Source organism: Hypanus sabinus, chromosome 7 (genome assembly GCF_030144855.1).
Source record: "Hypanus sabinus isolate sHypSab1 chromosome 7, sHypSab1.hap1, whole genome shotgun sequence".
NCBI classification, from domain to species: Eukaryota; Metazoa; Chordata; class Chondrichthyes; order Myliobatiformes; family Dasyatidae; genus Hypanus; species Hypanus sabinus.
This window is the reverse complement of record NC_082712.1, coordinates 155,286,543-155,307,123: the sequence shown is the minus strand read 5'-3', so window position 1 is coordinate 155,307,123 and position 20,581 is coordinate 155,286,543. Positions and strand designations below refer to the sequence as shown.

The 20,581-nt window shown below is 41.5% G+C and overlaps 1 protein-coding gene across 1 annotated transcript in view; it reads right to left on the bottom strand.

Moving 5' to 3' along the window:
- lrp4 (low density lipoprotein receptor-related protein 4) overlaps window positions 1–20,581 on the bottom strand; it is a 432,001-nt gene that overhangs the window by 94,081 nt on the left and 317,339 nt on the right. Inside the window, exons 6-10 of the mRNA XM_059975983.1 lie at window positions 20,058–20,186; window positions 9,330–9,449; window positions 9,078–9,203; window positions 7,156–7,281; window positions 6,537–6,671 (exon numbers count right to left, since the gene is read on the bottom strand). Of these exons, the coding sequence (XP_059831966.1) occupies window positions 6,537–6,671; window positions 7,156–7,281; window positions 9,078–9,203; window positions 9,330–9,449; window positions 20,058–20,186 (636 nt within the window). The remainder of the gene's footprint in view (window positions 1–6,536; window positions 6,672–7,155; window positions 7,282–9,077; window positions 9,204–9,329; window positions 9,450–20,057; window positions 20,187–20,581) is intronic.

Below are 20,581 nucleotides of genomic sequence, written 5' to 3'. Positions count from 1 at the left end.
GGATTTCCTCTGGGTGCTCTGATTTCCTCCACATTCCAACAACACACAGGTCAGTTGGCTAACTGGTCACATGGATGTAATTGGGCTGCACAGGTTCATTGGCCTACGAGGTCTGGCACTGTGCTGTGCCTCTAAATTTAAAAATTACAAAATAAAAATGCCACTGCCCCAGATAACAACCACTCTCTGTGTAAAAGATTTGCTCCTCAGATCCCCTTTAAATCAGCACTTTGGGGTGACGTGGCAGTGTAACACTATGACAGTGCCAGCGGGACCCAGATTTAATTCCCATTACTCTCTGTAAGGAACTTGCAAGTTCCTCTCCACGACCACGTGGATTTCCTCTGGGTACTGTGGTTCCTCTCCACAGTCCAACGACGTACAAGTCAGTAGGTTAATTGGTTACGTGTGTAAATTGGGGTGACGCAGGCTCGCTGGGCCATATCCCTAAATAAATATATGTATGCCTCTTCCTTTCAAATCTAGGTCACCTTGCTTTTGATGCTTCTACCATGGAACAAAACATCCCAGCTTTTATGCTCTGACTTCCAAAGGCAAACAAGCACTGCCTTCCTCATTGCTTTATCTACCTGTATTACCACTTCCAAGCACCAATTAACTTGGGTCCCCAGGTCCCCTTGCTCATTGGCATTCCGTAGAACCCTATCATTAGCTGTATGTGTCCCATCCCAACTTGACTTCCCAAAATGGATCGCCTTGCACTTGCTGGGATTAATTTTCATCTGCCAATTCTCCATCTTAATTTTCATCTGATCTACATCCTTCTCCAGCATTAGGAAAGTCCTTCATTGTTCACAACACCAGCGAAGCCCTCACAGTCTCTCAGAAACATAGAAAACCTATAGCGCAATTTGTATAGGCCCATCAGCCCACAGAGTTGTGCCAGACATGTCCCTACCTTAGAAATTACTAGGCTCACCTACAGCCCTCTATTTTTCTAAGCTCCATGTACCCATCCAGGAGTCTCTTAAAAGACCCTATCACTTCTGCCTCCACCACCGTTGCCGGCAGCCCATTCCTATTCCACTCACCGCTCTCTGCGTAAAAAAACTTACCCCTTACATCTCCTCTGTATTTATTCCCCAACACCTTAAACCTGTGTCCTCTTGTGGCAACCATTTCAACCCTGGGAAAATACCTCTGACTATCCACACAATCAATGCCTCTCATCATCTTATACCCCTCTATCAGGTCACCTCTCATCCTTCGTCGCTCCAAGGAGAAAAGGCCGAGTTCACTCACCCTATTCTCATAAGGCAAGCTCCCCAATCCAGGCAACATCCTTGCAAACCTCCTCTGCACCCTTTCTATGGCTCCACATCCTTCCTGTAGTGAGGCGACCAGAACTGAGCACAGTACTCCACGTGGGGTCTGACCAGAGTCCTATATAACTGCAACATTACCTCTCGGCTCCTAAACTCAATCCCACGCTTGATGTAGGCCAATACACCATACGCCTTCTTAACCACAGAATCAACCTGCGCAGCTGCTTTGAGCGTCCTATGGACTCGGATCCCAAGACCCCTCTGATCCTCCACACTGCCAAGAGTCTTAACGTTAATTCTATATTCTGTCATCATATTTGACCTACCAAAATGAACCACTTCACACTGGAAGCCCTTTCAGTTCACAATGAGCAAGAGGCCTCTATGGTGGGTGGGACTGGAGGACAGTTTATTTCAATTGATGGAAGTATTGTGAGTTGAATTACCACTATTTTTTTGCTCCACACAGATGCAATCTGATCTGCTGAATATTTCTAGCCATCTCTTTTATTTCACATTTTCAGTAACTGCTGTCTTTTTACATTTCACCATCCCAGATTAATCACTGGTACCCCCTGTTGTACTCATTCCCCTCAATTGATAGATTAGATGTGATTTGCAAATATCCATCACAATCTCTGAGATTGCTTTAACAGCCTATGTGTCATCTGGACAACCTTGCTTTCAACCTGACAGATATTCTGTCTGTTCTCTCCACTCCTCCTCCTCCTCTGAAATTTAAAACATACTTCTTTTCTCACTTTCTCCAATTCTGGCAAAAGATCAATGCCCCTAAACACTTCTTCTCTCTCCACTGATCCTGACCGACCTGTAGATAATCTGAGATTATTAATTTTTCTGCCACCAATACGTAATAAATAACTAGCCTGAACTGCATACAGTACCCCCACACAGTAATATTCTGAATACCCTACAAGGGAGTAAAGAAAGTATGTTCGGGTCAATTCATGTTAATGAGACAATCACTCAAACTGTCATTCACAAGCAATCTGAACTCAGATTTGGCAAAGCACAGCTGGAACTCAGCTCTTCCAGACTGACACAAAAATGGCCTTTAGCCAAAATCCAGCAACACACATTTGCACGAGGTGATTTTTATTCCCTATGCAAATCAGCCATCTTTGTGGTTTTTTTGCTCCTCCTAAGTGAAACCAAATGGAAAACAACACCAAATTAAGGCCAAGTGATCTTAAACTCCAAGACCAAACCAACAATTTTATATACATTTTTATGTAGGTGGTCATCACTGACAAAGCTGGTATTTATTGCATGAATATAACAAGCCCTTCAGAAGATGCAGAGGGCATCTTCCCGGTCTGTTACCGTCTAACATTGGATGGAGGCTGCACAATTTCACTCCCCATGCTATCTTTTCAAGCAGCAGTGTGTTGTCCCTGGCTAATCATAGAGTCGTAGAGCATAGAAATGGTCCTGCGGCCTACTTCACCATGCCGAACTCACTGCGCAACCATACTAACGCCATTTTCCCTCAGGACGCCTGTACCCTTTCATGCCTTGTCTACTTAAGTGCCTGTCCCACTGTATCAAACATTATGAACGTATGTGACACGACCATCTCCTCTGGCAGTAAGTCCTCTGTGTAAAGAAAATCCCCCTGAAACTCCTTTAACACTCCTTACACTCACTTTAAACCTATGCTTTTGTTTTGTTTTTGCCATGGAGAAAGATCTACCTCATCAATGCTTCTTGTAATTTTTAAAACTATCACCTTCAACCTCCTTTGCTGCGGAATAAACAAATCCAGCTTATACGACCTCTGCATTTAAATCCTCCAATCCAGATAGCAATCCTGGTAACCTCCTCTGCACTTTCTCCAGAACAGCCATATCCTTCCTGTACTGTGGCTGTCAGAACTGCTCATAACACATAAAGTGCAGTCCAGCTTGTACTGTGTAGATTTTCAATAAAACGTCCCAACTGTTATAGTCTACGTTCCAACTACAGTAGGAAGGCAAGCATGCCACATACCTTCTTCATCTTCCTGTCTACTTGCATGATCATTTTCAGGGAATAATAGATTTCAACCCCAAGGTCCCTTTGTTCATGAACATTTCTCAGTGCCCTACTATTTACAACTAGCAACGTATCCCTCTCTGTCATCTTTTATCCCCTCAGATACTTCCTCTCTATCCAAAACTTGCATTTCATCTGCAAATGCTCTAATTTTACTGCACTCTTTACGAGGGCTTACCGGTCAAATCATGGCCATCTGGCAATGGGACAAATCCACAAAAGCCTATCAGTGGCTTCACTAAAACTGTAACAGCCTTGAGCTAGCTGGAGGAGGGCTGACTGTGGCAGAGCATTGTACGCATAAAAGCATCTGCCTGCCTTATGCCTGGAGATATTTTCTGTCTTTTCCACACCTTTCACTCTACAGAGCATCCATTGCTACTGGTGTTTAAACTGAAACATATTGAGTAAAGAGATCCATTTCTCATAGACCATCAGACATAGTTGCCCCCACTAATACATCTGATACTCGGCACAATGCGGTTTACTGTTCTGCAGCTTGTCTAATCCTAGCAACAACTGCTCACCAGTTTATGCTTCACTATTTTGCTAAGTTTTACAAGAAGTGTATATTCCAGAGCTCATATAGTAACGCAGTGGTTAGCGCAATGCTATGATGGTATCAGCGACCTGGCTCTATCCCACCGCGGCCTGTAAAGAGCTTCTCCCCATGACCATCTTCGTTTTCTCAAGGTGCTCCAGTTCCCTCCCACATTCCAAGAACGTACAGATTAGTCACATGTGTTACGCCTGTGCCCCAACTCTGACGGGCCGAAGGGTACAAAGTAGCCCCCTCCTTTTTGAGAATCGCAAGATTGCTATTAATTCAGGTCAGGAGACCCAGGAAAAGAGAGAAAGAAACGCAGAATCCACAAAGGGGTTTGGAATGTCCTGGCCCCTCAGCAATACAAAGCCACGGGAAATGGCCATTGTCTCTTGGAGACGGAATTGTGTATTGAGCACTGTACTTCATGGAAGCCCTCAGGGAATGATCAGAGGGGGTTGGTAGTGGGATTGCATCCTCCCAACCTGATTGACATCTGAGACCCCGTGAGTAAGGATAAAAGAGGGTCTGGGGAACAACCCCTTTAGACGCACCAGGAGAAATGCTAGAAATCCCGTGACAGCGTAATAGCGACAGCCGGTGGAAAGCCCACGTGCGTCCTTTTCCATTTGCCTCGGAATTGGTGGGCCTGACCACGGAAGACGGCTTAGCTAAATAGCAAAAGGAGCTGGTCACCTGTGACCAGCTACACCAACGGAACTCTCGAAGGATCGACATCATAAAAACGAAAACGGGCAAGTTCTCAGAACAAAAATCTCTCTCTCTCTCTCTCTCTCTCTCTCTCTCCCTTTTCTCCCCCCCCCCCAACAAAAGGATGCAGCCTGCATGAACTTGAGTGACTTTTACATTTCCTTCGGACAATACACTATCCCCTAGACAACGACAGAGCTATTTCTTAGTGATTATTATTATACCCGAGCTTTTAGATTTAGTATTGACGACGTATAACATCTTCTTGATGTTAAGAATTTTTTTTGGATATCTTCAAATATTTCACAGAAGTTTGAGTCCAACTATTACTTTATTATTTAGACTGATACCTGCTTTTCCTGAAACATCCTGAACCACAGCAATGGATAAAAACAATTGTACAAGCCTTTAAATCTGCTTCTCACAGTGACCGATTCCAACAGCACTTGTTGTACGGTCCTGAGAAGTTAGAGGGCCATAGAGCACTGCAGTACAGAATCAGGCCCTTCAGCCCATCTAGGCTATGCCAAGCTATTATTCTGCCTAGTCCCATGGATCTGCACCCAAACCATAGCCCTCTATACCCATAATAATAGAGCCAATAGCTAATAGTGCCATCCTTAATTATTCTGTAAAATGCCTGCTCATACTTAATGATATCCTGACAAACATCGAGCTGAATATCCACTTAATAAATGGGTAGTCAGATTTCTAGCTCCTTCTCTTAAATGTACATGATTCTGCCTTCCACTAATCAAACCCTGCCACTTGAACCAGAGGAAAGTTATGCTAAGCTGATATGTAAATTGGGAAGTAACTTAACTGATGTGATCAAGCATGTTTGTGAATTGGTGTTTAGGAGACCAAATTGATGACTCATCATTTGGATTATCAGTACAGCTTGCTCAACGCCAATTCAACCTAATGAACTAGACAGTTCAGCACCTCTGGGCTACTCAAGTTACTAATGAAACATTGTGCACTTATCATAAAGCTAGCCTTGCCTCTCTGATTTCTCTTTGATCTGAGTCAATAAGTTTTACAACTCCTTGTCTGTTTTGTTTGATCAAGGTCACATGATGACATTGGGCAACTGCCGGATTGCTGCTACCAATTTCCCATTAATCTGATAACAGGAGTACAGGGAAACAAGAACAAACAATACTGGAATCACTCAGTGGGTCAGAAAGCTCCTGTGAAAAGAGAGGTTTAGGGTCTGCGACTCTTCTTCGGAACTGGGAAGGACAGAGAAATGCAAATTAGTTTTGGTAGAAGAAAGGATGGGGGAAGGATATGCAAAACAAAACGAATGTCTTTGAGGAGTACACTGAACCATATTGTCCAGCAGAGTGCAACCACAACACAAAATCTGTAGAGAACTTAAAATATTATCCAATCACATTTGCAGTCACATTCGGGTAGATGGAGCTCATCAGCCTGGGAAGACAGTCCACCTAGGAGAGGGAGAACTCTGATTTCAAACCTCCGCTGCCTTGTGGCCATACCCACCCATGGGAAAGGCTTTGGGAGTAATCCCTGAGGACAAATTCGGAGCTGGTGTCCCTAAGGTTGCCTTCAACCTTGTTCTGGCAACTCCTGCGATGTCACTGGTGACTGGTGGCAAGGCCCTTGCCCTTCCCTTGGACAACATCAATGACGTGCGGAGGGAGACTTGCTGCATGGGCAACTGCCGGTCTTCCATACAGTGTTGCCCAGGCCTGTGCCCTAGAGAGATTGCAGATCCATGGTCTCGCGAAACTAATGGATGCCACACACATTTGCAGAGATAATTATGCACATAATGCTTGCAAAGTGAATTCTTGCTCAACTACATCAACTTATCAGTCCTCCCCCCCCCTCAGTATAGTGTGGTTCACTTTCAAGAAAATTCTGAATTTTTGAAACACTCGTAGGTAAGTGCTATGGTTTGGCCTTCCTACCTTGGCACGATTTTCCATTCTCCATTAATCGATAGCCCGTGTGGCACGTGCATTGGACAATGCCCCGAACCTGCTGACACTTGTGCGCGCATCCGCCATTGTTCACGTTGCAGCTCTCCTCCTCAGATCGCTCACCTAATTTAGATCACATTGTTGGTTCTCATGCATCATAACTTCAGTATCGTACCACGTGGCAAGCAGTGTTGGCATTATGCATCACAACCCATCTGTAACCAATTTTTGCATGCATTTTTATTCTAAAACTTAATTTGTTGAGTGATTACTGAATTCCAAGAGAGCGTTGGGCAAAACATTCGGCTGGAGCCAATATTCCCCAATCTCCTCACGGCATGCTCCAGTACCTGAGGATAAGGCGCTTGTCCATCCTCCTGTCCAGAGAATTGTGCTTGGAACAGCCAGGAAAAGCAGCAATCAACGGCAAAGAAACTGCAAACAAGTACTTATCTTCATAAAACCATCTGACTTCAATTACTTTTTGCTGATAACTCAGTCCCATCCCGAACAGAGATTACGACAGATGAAACAGCATTCTGTACAAAACAAAATTTATAAAGCTTTAAAACTATGCCAGTTGCGTGATCATTAGGTTCAGACTTACGACAGTTCTGGTGTGGGTTTTCATCACTACCATCTTCACAATCATTTGCCCCATTGCAGACTTTCCGTTGACCAATGCACCGTCCATTGCCACATGTGAACTGATCTGGAGCACACTGCGGGGTTTCTGCAACAAAAGTGCCGGAATTAACCCCTGCAGAGCAACCTTCTGATGTTCACCGGAGTTCCATTAGAAAAACAGGATATCATGCATATAATTAGTTGGGTTTCTACTTAAAATTATTTGAAAATCAAGCAAATCTTTTTTGACATATTTCTGCCACGAGGATTCCACTGGAATCATAAAATATCAGGACTGTTTCCCCAACCTATGGACTCCCTTTCAAAGGACTCTTCATCTCATGTTCTCAATATTTATTGCTTATTCATTATTATTATTTCGTTCTTTTAGAACTTCCAGCTTTTTGCCCTTCGCTCACTGGTTGAATGCTCAGGTTGGTTCACTCGTTCATTGTTTCTGTTATGGACTGATTGAGCGTGCTTGCAAGAAAATGTATCTCAGGGTTGCCTATGGTATCATATACGCAGTTTGATAATCAATTTACTCTGAACTTTGAAGCATTAAAATGACCAAGCTGCTAAAACAACCCACTTCAAATTTTGCCTCTAGTCATCACAGAGGGTTGACCTTCCCACCTCTAACCACCATTCTGGTAACGCTAGCTGACCTGGAGTGAGGAACTGATGTGTGTATACATAAATAGATAAATCAAGGCCTTACACATGGCTTGTATATATTGTATATCAAATGTCGCCCTTGAGCTACAGCAGAAGCACCCACATCGTGGCCCTTGGATACCCTCTGCCAATTCTGCGGTCACTATTCAACAAGTAATGCACTGTCCTGCAACTACCAACAGAAGGATCCCTGGCACGAATGGAGGGACACAAATGAAAGGCAATAATGTGCCAAGGGTATTTTCAATGAGTGACCAGGCAACATGTGGTGGAGAGCTTAACATTTAGGGATTTGTCAACTGTCCACAGTTGTGTGGAAAAGAGGGTTGCTATCTCACAGTTCCAGTGATCCAGGTTCAACCCTGACATCCAGTGGAGTTTGCACTTTTCCCCCCATGGTCATTAGTTTCTTCCACATCCTGAGGTTGATAAGTCCTCCAGAACAGAACAGAAAATCCTACAAAAGGTAGTGGATTTGGCCCAGTACATCATGGGTAAAGCACTTCCAACCGTTGAGCAAATCCACATGAAACACTGTCGTAAGAAAGAAGCCTCCATCTTCAGAGATCTTCACCACCCAGGGCATGTTCTTTTCTCACTGCTGCCATCAAGTAGAAGGTACAAGAGCCTCAGGACTCACACCACCAGGTTCAAAAACAGTTATTACCGCACAATCATCAGGTTCCTGATTAAAAGGGGATAACTACACTCACTTACCATCCATTGAGGTGTTTCCACAACCAATGATTTCACTTTAAGGACTCTTTAGCTTGTTATTTCACATTCTCGTTATTTACTGCTATTTATTTATATTTGCATTTGCACAGTTTGTTGCCTTCTACACTCGTTGATATTTGATTGATTCTGTTATAGTTACTGATTTCTTGAGTATGCCCACAAGAAAAAGAATATGTGGTGATGTATGTCTACTTTAATAGTAAAATTTACTTTGAACTTTGGTAATCTATCTGACCACAGTAAATTAACCTTAGTCTGTAGGTGAGAATGACAGTCTAGATGGAGTTAAAGGGAACATCAGGATAATAAAATGAGATTAGAACATGATCATCATAAAAAAGATGTGTGTTGGTTGGGTTCGCCTCTCTTTCTAGGCCAGAGACTATGTTGAGGCACCGTAAACTGGAAGACTGGCTACAATAATGACTGGCCCACGAGTGGTATGTTCAGGTTTCATCAACGTGACCTAAAAAGTCTTTTCCTCACCTGTCTTCTCGCAGTTTTCTTCATCACTGTTGTCAGAGCAATCGTCCTCTCTATCACATCGCCAAGACAAGCGTATACAACGGCCTGACTTGCAGCGAAACTGGTCTGCTGTACACTGCGAGGCAGCTGCCCAGGAACAAAACACAACACATCTGGTTAAAGTGCCTGCAAAGCAATTTTGGCCAGTCGGGGCAACTGCTTCTCATAAGCATTTTCTTTGAGAGAGAAAAAAAAGCTGTTTAATACACTTACTGCAGTTTTTCTCATCGGACTGATCATCACAGTCAAAATCGCCATCACATCTCCAGCCAGCATTAATGCAGAGGCCGCTATTACAAAGGAACTCTCCAGACCGACAGGGGTGATGGGAAGCTGTGGGGAATAACAAAAAAAAATTGTACTTGTCAGGAGCTAGAAGCTTAGATTTTAAAAGTAATATTCCAAACAACAGGCCTGCAAATGACTTCCTTTAATCCTATCAACAATATTTTTGGAAAATAATTTTAATGAGAACACGATTAGACTATTTCGATAAGTATGAAATTGAAGTCTCCTGTTGCAGAGTTAGGTGTGGGACGATACTCCTGCAGTACTGCTTTTAGAAAAATTACCACATCCACTATACACAACTGGAATGTTCAGATGTATTTCTGTACCTCTATCGCTAGAGGCTCACAGTGAGTAATGTAAAGGTTAAAATGAAACTGATACTCATTTTAACTAATTCTGTTAGTTTGATTGCTTCCACACGCACTTTCTGAAGGCTGTTATCAAACAAAGACTGGCTGCGAGAAGTTACTTCTGCCTGCGTAACCAAAAAATTCTCCTTTTCCTACCAATGGTTAAATCCATAATTCTCAGCACCCAGGACATGCCCTCTTCTCATTACTACCCTCAGAGAGGAGATACAGGAGCTTGAGGACACACACTCAATGTTTCAGGAACAGATTTTTCCCTCTTCTACTATCAGATTTAAGAATGGCCCTGGAAACCTTTATCATTCCCTTACTGTTTTGCTCTCATTACAGCTTCACTCTCTTTTTGCACTTTCCATTCATTTTTTATATAGTTGCTATTGCAACTTATAATTTTTATGCATTACATTGTACCTCTGTCGCAAAAGAACAAAATTCAGAACATGGGGACACTCGGGGATAGGCATGGATGATAGAAGAATGAAGTGCTATGTGGGTGGGAAATTGATCTTAGGATAGGTTAAAAGGCCAGTACAGCATTGTGGGCCGAAGAGCCTGTATTGTGCTGTAATGTTCTGTGTTCTATATGTCAAAGATAATAAACCTAGTTCTGATGCTAATTCATGTTCTGAAAACACAGTTCACATTAAATTTTGTCAGCCTCTGGAATTTTATAGCATCCTGTCCTCATTGAGAAATAAAGCTGCCAGATATTACAAGATCCAATGTTAGGATCTCAGCCTGTTAACAGTCTAACAGAACATCATCGTCTATTGTCCTTTCTCTACTTCTTTATTCTCTATCGCAATTCAAAGAAAAACATCTTGCACAGTGTTAGCCTTCAGGCATCACCCTACAATAAATATTATTCACATTAGACTTTCAATTGGATGCCAATGAGCTTCTCTATTGAGATTACAGCTAAGCACAACCTGTGATCTATCTCCACTGAAGCAAAGTTAAAGCATCAGTAATCAAACAAAAGCTACCCTGAAAAATTGACTCCTAACTACAAGCACTCTTGTTAAGTCAGTGAAGAGCATTAGAAGGAATTAGTGTCTCTCCTGAAATATTTATTCCTTCACTACAGGCATAAACTTCTGGGGCTTTTGTTTTTCAAAGGAAGGCTCAGTCTTGCTGAGCACACATTGAAATTATTTCCGTTCTTACACATGGAATTACATTTGAGGGCAATATTACCTGTTAATAGAGTCAGAGAGTCAAAAAAAAGCATAGCACAGAAAGGCTTTGGCCCATCTAGTCTCTGCCTACCCATTTGAGCTGCTTACTTCCATTGGTTTGCACTGGCACCATAGACCTCCATACCACTACCATCCATGTACCTGTCCAAACTTCTCTTAAACTTTAGAATTTTGTTCTCATGTAGTACTTGTCTCAGCAGCTCGTTTCAAGCTCTCGCAACCCTCTGAGTGAAGAAGTTTCCCCTCATGCACCCCATAAACTTCTCATCTTTCACCCTTAAACCATGTCCTCTGATTGGTTCCCACCCAACTTCAGTGGGAAAAGCCTGCTTACATTTACCCTATCTATGACTCTATCAAATCTCACCTCAATCTTCTACTTCCCAAGAAGTAAAGTCCTAACCTATTCAATCTTTCCTTATAACTCAGGTCCTTCAAACCCGGCAAACATCCTTGTAAATTTTCTCTGTACTCTTTCAACCTTATTTACATCATTCCTGTAGGTAGGTGACCAAAACTCCACACTACACTCCAAAATTAGGCCTCACCAATGTCTTGTACAACATCAACACAATATCCCATCACCAGTACTCAATACTTTGATTTGTGAAGGCCAAAAGCTTTCTTTACAACCCGATCTACCTGTGACAACATTTTCAATGAATTATGGATCTATATTCCCAGATCTGTCTGTTCTACCACACTCCTCAGCACCGTTCTCTTCACTGTGTAAGACCTACCCTGGATGGTTCCACCAAAATGCAAAACCTCTCACTTGTCTGCATTAAATCCCATCTGCCATTTTTCCAGCTGGTCCAGATCCTGCTATGCCCCCAAAACTGGTGTCACCTGCAAATTTGCTGATGCAGTTAACCACGTTATCATCCAGATCATTGATATAGATGACCAACAAAAGCTGATCCAAAACTGATCCCTGTAGCACTCTGCTAGTCACAGGCCTCCAGTCAGCGATGCAACCACCTACTACCACTCTCTGGCTTCTCCCACAAAGCCAATGTCTAATCCAATTTACTATTGCATCTTGAATGTCGAATGACTGAAGCTTCTTGACTAACCTCCCGTGCAGGACATTGTCAAATGCCTTGCTGAACTCCATACAGGGAATACTGCCTTGCCTTCATCAACCTTCCTGGTGGCTTCCTCAAAAAACTCTGTAAGATTGTTAGACATGACCTACCATGCACGAGACCATGCTGACTATCCTTAATCAGTCCATGTCTATCCAAATACTTGGATATCTAATCCCTCAGTATCCCTTCCAATAACTTTCCCCATTACTGATGTCAGGCTCACTAGCCTATCATTTCTTGGATTATTTTTAGAGCCTTTCTTGAACAGCGAAACAACGTCCTCTGGTTCCAATCCTCTGGTAACTCACCTGTCCCTAAGGATGAGTTAATTATCTCTGCTACAGCCCTGGCAATTTCTTCCCTTGCCTCCCGCAGGATCTGAGGGAACATCTTGTTAGGCCCTGGGGATTTATCCACCCTAATTTGCCTCAGTACAGCAAATACGTCTGTAATCTGTATAAGGTCCATTAGGTTGATGCCACTTTGCTTCACTTCTATAGACTCTGTGCCTGTCTCCTGAGTAAATATGGATGCAAAACTTTTATTTAAGATCTTCTCCATCTCTTCTGGCTCCACACTTGGATTACATTCTGATCTTCCAGAGAACCAATTTTGACCCTTGTATTCCTTTTGCTCTTAATGTATCAGCAGAATCCCTTAGGATTCTCCTTTACCTTGTCTCCAAGAGGAACTTCATGCCTTCTTTTAGCCTTCCTGATTTCTTCCTTAAGTATTCCTTGCATTTCTTATATGCTGTAAGCACCTTATTTGTTTTTACCTACCTATACCTGCTCTGCAGCTCCTTTCTTTTTAGCGAGGGCCTCAATAAATGGAGAAGATAACAGCATCTGTTAATCATAATCTGGATCAATTTGATCATTACTGGGAAAAATGGTTTAACGACATAATGCCTCATAGGCCTGATTTTATTCTCACAAATCAATATGTTGTAAAAAAAGATCACTCCCTACTTGTACATAGTTCTTTCCTTTTGCTTGTTTTTCCTTTCCACTCTTTTCTATAAGTGTATACCTCATAAGTACTTCGTGGAGATTTGTGATATATATGATATATATGTACAATGTCTGAAATACATCTTATGGAAATGTTTGTTTGATGATGAACTTCAATAAAAAATAAATTACAAAAAAAACCCTCTTGAAAACCAAGGTCCACTACACCTTTTATTCTGACAGGTACATACAAGTTTTGTACTCTCAAAATTTCACTTTCAAAGGCCTCCTGCTTAATAGTTACATTTTTGTCAGAAAACAGCCTGCCCCAAGCCATACTTGCCAGATAGTATAATATCAATTTTGAAATTCCTTCCTCTTTAGAGTCTCAACATATATATTTATTTATTTGCAAGCAACACGAGTGAATCTGCAGATGCTGGAAATAAATAAAAACACAAAATGCTGGCAGAACTCAGCAGGCCAATCAGCATCTATGGGAGGAGGTAGTGACGACGTTTCAGGCCTGATGAAGGGTTTCGGCCCGAAACATCATCACTACCTCCTCCCATAGGTGCCGTCTGGCCTGCTGAGTTCAGCCGGCATTTTGTGCTTTTATTTATTTATTTACTTATTTTTATATATATTTATAATAACTTTTAAATCATCTTAATGGAGCATTTTTTTGCAAAACCAGTTTAATGTTTGATATTAACCCAAGTTTGATGTTTATCAGATTCCTGACTGGCATTATGTTTGATTGTAAATTCGACACATTAACCCTCCCCTTCCATTACGTCAAAAATAATTTACATCCACCCTCTGGATTGTAGCCTGCATTTCCTTCCTCAATTTCCTATGGGGATCTTATGTAATGGGCTTCCTCTGCAAAGATTAAATCCTCATTTAAACAGCACAGCTCCTCAGAGACACAATAAATAGGTACAGCGTCAGAATAAACCTAGTCAGGACAAAACTCTATTTTTTCCCATCTCAGTCCTGAGTCCAACTCTGCTGCCTGATTACCCAAGTGAAATTCAGCAATAGATCAGACATATTTTCCCCAGCTGATTATTGGAACTGTAATATTCATTTCCCTCCAAAAGCACAATGCACCGTAAGCTGAATGCACTTTCTCCAATGCTGCTTACAAGGGTTGAACAACATCTACCCTCTCTTCACTTTGAACAATGCCTCAAAAACCAAGTAACAATGGAGACATACACGTACTATGACAATAAATTTACTTTGATCCCTTCCCCCTTCCATCGGGGATTCCATCTCCTGTCTCCACATCATTATGTTTCATCCTTCTACATCTTACCACAATGTCAGTGACATTCTGATCCATGCTGGTTACCTCAGGGACTGAATTACAATATCCAGACATTGAGCAGAGATGTTCAGTCTCTGAGACTCAAATTTTGCACTTGTTCATATCCCTGTTATTCATACCCTCTCTCTTAACCATAGAGCAGATATGTCCTCACCAATTTTGATTGATTACCACACCACAACTCTAAAATTAGACTAATGCTTCAGCTGATGCTATGCAAGCGTCAGATTATTGTGTTTCCTTGTCTCCAATCACTTAAGTCAGTACCAATCTCGACTGTCTCGACCAATCAGCTTTTCATGTTTTTTTTCCAATTTTAAGACTCTCCATATTTTCTTCAAGACTATGTACGTTTCTTATTTTTTAAATAAATTCTTTAAGAAACCTCTGAGTCATATTCAAGATTTAAAGGCTTGATAGGTTTCAGTACAGTCTGGTTGTTAGGCGAAGAAAAGTTAGCATTTGTTTCATCGCAGTGGTCAGTTTATTGACTCAAAGTATCCATGACATTACAGTAGTCTCCAAATCTTTTCCTGCATCATAAAAATGAATACCTTTGTCAGAAGACGTAATATAAACAGTGATTGAAAATTTAAAAAAAAACACGCAGATGCATGAAGACAGAAATAAAAATACAAGGTTTTGGAAATACTCAAGAGATAAGTCTTTCTGTGGAAAAGAAGCAGTTTATACTTATTTATGACACAACATAAACTATGAAAATGTCCAATCTCTTTCTCTAGCCAGTGCTTCATAAAGGTTCTCGGTTTCTGAAAAATAACTGCTGGAACACACAGAAGAAACAATTTGTCACCGATTGAAGTTTAACATTTGCTGCTGGGAAACTGCAGAGCCCAGGAATAATGATAACTTAAATAATAATTGACTCTCTGGGTTTGCCAAAATATTTCTGGTGGTATCATTTACAGTGTGAAATTTAACTCTATCACACCGCTGCATTATTTCATTAATTTATTCCACTCATTTAATTTTAGTAGCAAACAATTAAATCTTTCAACACAGAATCACACTGAAACAACTGAAAAATTTGTTTGCTCATGATGCAGCCTTCCCTACATCAATGAGACTCGCTATAATTTGGGGGACTGCTTCGTCGAGCGCCCCCACTCCATCCACCTAGGCCGAACTTTCCGGTGGCCAAACATTTTAATTCTGATTCTCATTCCCCTTTTCACCTGTCGGTTCATGGCCGTTTCGTCTACCACAATGAGGCCATCCTCAGGATGAAGAAGCAACTCATTATATTCCACCTGGGTAACTTTCAACCTGGATGGTATTAATACTGATGACTCCTTCTGGTACAAGAAAATCCCTCCCCCTCCCCTCTTCTTCTATTTCCTACTCAGACATCTTACCCTCTTCTCATCTGCCTTTCACCTCCCCCTGGTGTTCCTCCCCTTTCTCCTATGGTATACTCTCCTCCCGTCTCAGATTCCTTCCTCTCTAACCTTACACTTTTCTTACCTACCTGGCTTCACCTATCACCTTCTAGCTATCCTCCTTTCCTCCTACCTCCCCTCACCACCTTCTTATTCTGGTGTCTTCCCCCTTCCTTTCTAGTCCTGAAGAAGGGTCTCAGCCCAAAACTCCAATTGTTTATTCGCCTCCACAGATGCTGCCCGATCTGCCGAGTTCCTCCAGCGTTTTGTGTGCTGTTTTGCATTCCCAGCATCTTCAGAACTTCTCATGTTTATGAACTGAGAAATAAAGATACTTTCCATCTCTAATCCTTAAAGTGACCGCTAGCCGGTGATTAAAACTGAGTGAAATTATTAGATGTTGAATTTGCTACTATTTATATGGTTGACACAGAGATGTGGGATTGGGCTGAACTGTACAAATACAACTGCAGAGTCAGATCAGGTATCTTGAGATCAAAGGGCCCCACAGCGCCACAGCAATAATATGATGCTATTACATCTTGGGATGTTCTGGAGTTCAATTACGGTGTGATTCTGTAAGGAATCTCTTTATGTCCTTTTCCGCAGAATCTGTGCATTTTTGCTGGGTGCTCCAGTTTCCTTCCGCACCCCAAAGACATACCAGGTGGATTTATTGGCCATTGTGAATTGTCCCAGTCGGGCTTGTCGGTGTTTGCATGGCTCAAAAGGCTGTAAGGGCCTATGGCACACTGCGTTGCTACGTAAAAATAAAAATAAGTCAAAGATGATCAAATCCCCAAAGCTGATTCTCATAACATAAACTCTATAAAATTTGTTTTGAGTAACACATAAAGTATTTCTTCAAACCATAAAAGAGAAATTGGCACCAGAGCTTTCTCGATTATGTTCGTGGATTAAGCATCTACAGAGAAATGTTCGGATACAGCTGCCAAATATCATCGGGGTTTATAATCCGTGGTGCGGATGTGAATCACATGACAGGAATTTACTGGGAACAAAGTATGCGCTTTCCTCACATGATGAAGGGGACAGTTTCATTTTTAAAAATAGTATCATGCTTTGTCAGTAGAACTAGCTGTGAATAGCTCAGTGAAATGGCTATGCCACAGATCAGATGCCGAGAACCAACAGCAACAGGGGGAATATTAAAGAGTATACTGTTTGGTGTGGCTGGTAGTATTAGTAAGCAAGATATTACCAACGTGTGTGGTATAATTCATCCATGATGTAATGGATATGGCACCAAAGGTGACAAACATTTAAATTTAAGAGTTATGTTGAATTTACTGAATAGAAACAATGAAATCTGGTACCTGCTTTAACAGCCATTTCACACTGAGGGAATAAAATATTACCTCAGTTTGTAGACCACATGCAGCCCACAAGTTAAAGTCAGGTTTTATTATTTCATAATTACCTCAAAATGTCTGGGCAAGTGTTTCAAATTACTTGCATCTTTCTTGTTACCATAATAGACCCCACTGCAAGATTATGTTACTAATCACATCTCTCACTGAAATTGCTGTGTGGTTCAACGCTTCAGTTTTAAACAGCCACTGAATGTTTCTGTCTACTGCAGCCTACATACAGGAAAAAGAAAATTACTAGCTGTAGCAAACTATAAATCAAGTTAAGCAGAATAAGCTCTGCTTCTCGCATTGGCAAACAATTCATCAAATTTAACAGCTGTTAATTCAAGCATATTGACCACATCATTACAAAAGAGTCTCTCATGCACAAACTGAAATTCTGATGTTTTTACACTAATGCTCATATGGAATCTTCCACTCTTATTCAATGTCACGACATGTGTACAGGACATATAGTGTAACAAAATTAATCTTGTTGCATACCTTGGGGCTCCATCGCTCCCATAAATTCATGACTGACTGCGTTCTTATCTCAAGGATACAAAATGTACCTTGACAGTCTTGCTTTAAAGAGAATACAGGACAGATCTGAAGGAACAACACTGTGAACTCAAGTATCCAGCATTCATGCCCAAATAAGTGTGGCATTGTTGAATCATACCATCACAAGGTAACTCTTAATACTGGTACCTGATCAGAGCCACCCTGCCAAGCACCTATTTGTTATAGTCCAAACACTCACATCTACATCTCCCATTGCATTTCAATAAAAGACATTCACTCTGTCTGCGAGCTGAACGCTGTTGTGTTGGCAGTTCGATCTGCTGTTGAGTGGGCAGACTGAGAACGTGGCCAACATGATCTGGGGCTCAAGACTGCACCCTTGCTGGGATAGTGAGTGTGGGCTATTACTGGGGATCAGTGTGATTGCTGGGCGTCACTCTTAGTGTTGATAAACCATTCTTATCCAATAATCCTTCTAATCATCTCCTGTTGGATATGATGGAAGCTGCTGTCTCCCCTCTCTTTGATTAAGGGAAGATTTTGCTCTGCATTGAACTCATCACTGAGTTTGTTATTATGGTGCGTGAACATTCCTGCCAGGTTCCAGGCACAGCATTGGTCTCAGTAATCCACCTTTCTACATACAATGCTATCCACTTAATACTAATGCATCATGATGCTAAGCTAGGTAGCAGTGTTCTACTGGCACTTATGAAACACGCTAAATGGAAAAACTCCTTTTTAACGCATAACTTCCAATTTGCTTTCCTTTGAGGTTACGTCCCTTCAATCCTGTTTGCTTGGTGTTCTTCGCGAACAGGAGGATAAAGCAACGTCAATGCAGAGCATCTCTACAGCTGCCTTCAAAATACTTCTCTCACCTACCCATCATGTCACCTTCCAACGGTATACATTTACATTCCTGCTCAATGAACCCAGCCAGCCAAATATATTTGTCCTTCAATTGAGCCTGTTCTCCATTGTTCTAATTGAAAACAATGCATACTTGTTATCCACAAAGATCATAACTCATGGTCTTTGTGGACGTGGACAGCATTAGGTAGTGTCATTCAATTAGAAAATAAATAGCTAGTTGTCACAGTATGCTTTCAAACAGGAGTTCCCAACTTGGGTCCATGGACACCTCAGTTAATGGTAGGGATCCATGGCATAAAAGGGAACCCCTGCTTTAGAGCAACTGAGAAAATCTCAGGATTGTGGATCAAGACTCCATGTTATTCACCACTTACATTTACGTATATTAGGAACTTGCTGCGGTGTGTTGGTCAGGATGCAAAATGCAACAAAAAACACAACATTCAACAATTATAAAGAACAAAATATGAAAGCAAAGTTAGAGGTTAAAGTACAGATATGGAATAAAAATGTCTTTATTTACTTATCTAGATACAGCATGGAGCAGGCCATTCTGGCTCTTTGAGCCACGTCACCCAGCAATCCCCCAATTTAATTCTTGCCTAATCTTGGTATATTTACCATGACCAACTAACCGACAAACCTGCAGGCATTTAGACTATGGGAGGAAACCGAAGTAGCTGGAGGTAACCCATGTTTTGGGGAGAACATACAAATTCCTTACAGGCAGCAATGGGAATTGAACCCAGGTTACTGGTACTGTAAAATGTTACTATGCTACTGTGCCCCGCCTGCAATAAGTACCAATGTATTTACAACATAAGCAGCATTATAAAAGGTGGTTTGAAGTGTTTACAATAAACACAGGAGATTCTGTAGAGGCTGAAAATCTTGAGAAACACAGAAACAGCTGGAGGAACTCAGCAAGATGGGCAGCATCTATGGAGGGGAATACACAGATGAAGTTTCGGGCTGAACCACTTCATCAGGTCCAAATGATGGATCTCAGCATGAAACACTGACTGTTTATTCCCCTCCATAGATGCTGCCTGACTTGCACCGGCATTTTCTGTATGCTCCTCCAGCATTTTACGTGTGATCACATCAATGCAATGCACAATAGGAAATGCAAAAAACATACTGCTGGAAGAGTGCAGTGGGTCAAGCAGTATATATGGAGGTAAAGAGATGGTTGCTGTTTGGAGCCAAGGCTCTATATCATGGTATAAAAGGTTTGTGGATTTTGTAAGGGTCTTACATTTTGAAATCACCAGAAAACACACCAAACTAGCAACCATTGAAAAAGTTTCTGGTAACTAGAGATTTTTTTAAAAGTTCACTGTTATCAATGTTCATGCACATTTAAAAACTATTTTCAGGTGGCATTCAACCAAAAATGACAAGGTGATGTAGATATCACATTAGCTTGCCCCACAATTAGTGCAAGGAGTTACACTGAGATGTATTTCCTTCTGTTTGCAATCGTCTGCTAATTTTGGGTTCACGGTAATGACGTAATAGTCACTAACCACAATCTGATTCATCGGACCAGTCTCCACAATCATCGTCACCGTCACAATGGTATATGTCAAGAATACAGCGCCCATAAGCACATTGAAATTCCTCCATACTGCAGTTGGTAATAGGAACATCGACAGCTGAAAGAAAAGATCAAAGCAAATTTTAATTAGGCACGATGTAATCTTGGAACGTCATCTGTCTTATTACCTATTCTCTCTTTTCAGATTATTCTGGAACTTCCTGTCAACCAGGTCTATCAATTTGAAATGACATAGTGCCCCATGACAAAAGTAAGCAGGACGTAATAAAGCTTACAGATGGATTGCTCTGTGGAAACGATGGTAATATTAAATCATCACAATGGCAGTGTGAATCACTTTGACAATATTAATTCTGCTATAATTCCCAAAATACTAACCAGCACTACTGATGCTCATGTTTAGTGGAGGAACTGAGAGGAGGTGAGTTTCACAAGTGAGTGAACGTGTATAATTCTACCAGGACGAAAGAGGTAAATAATATCAGCTTCTTC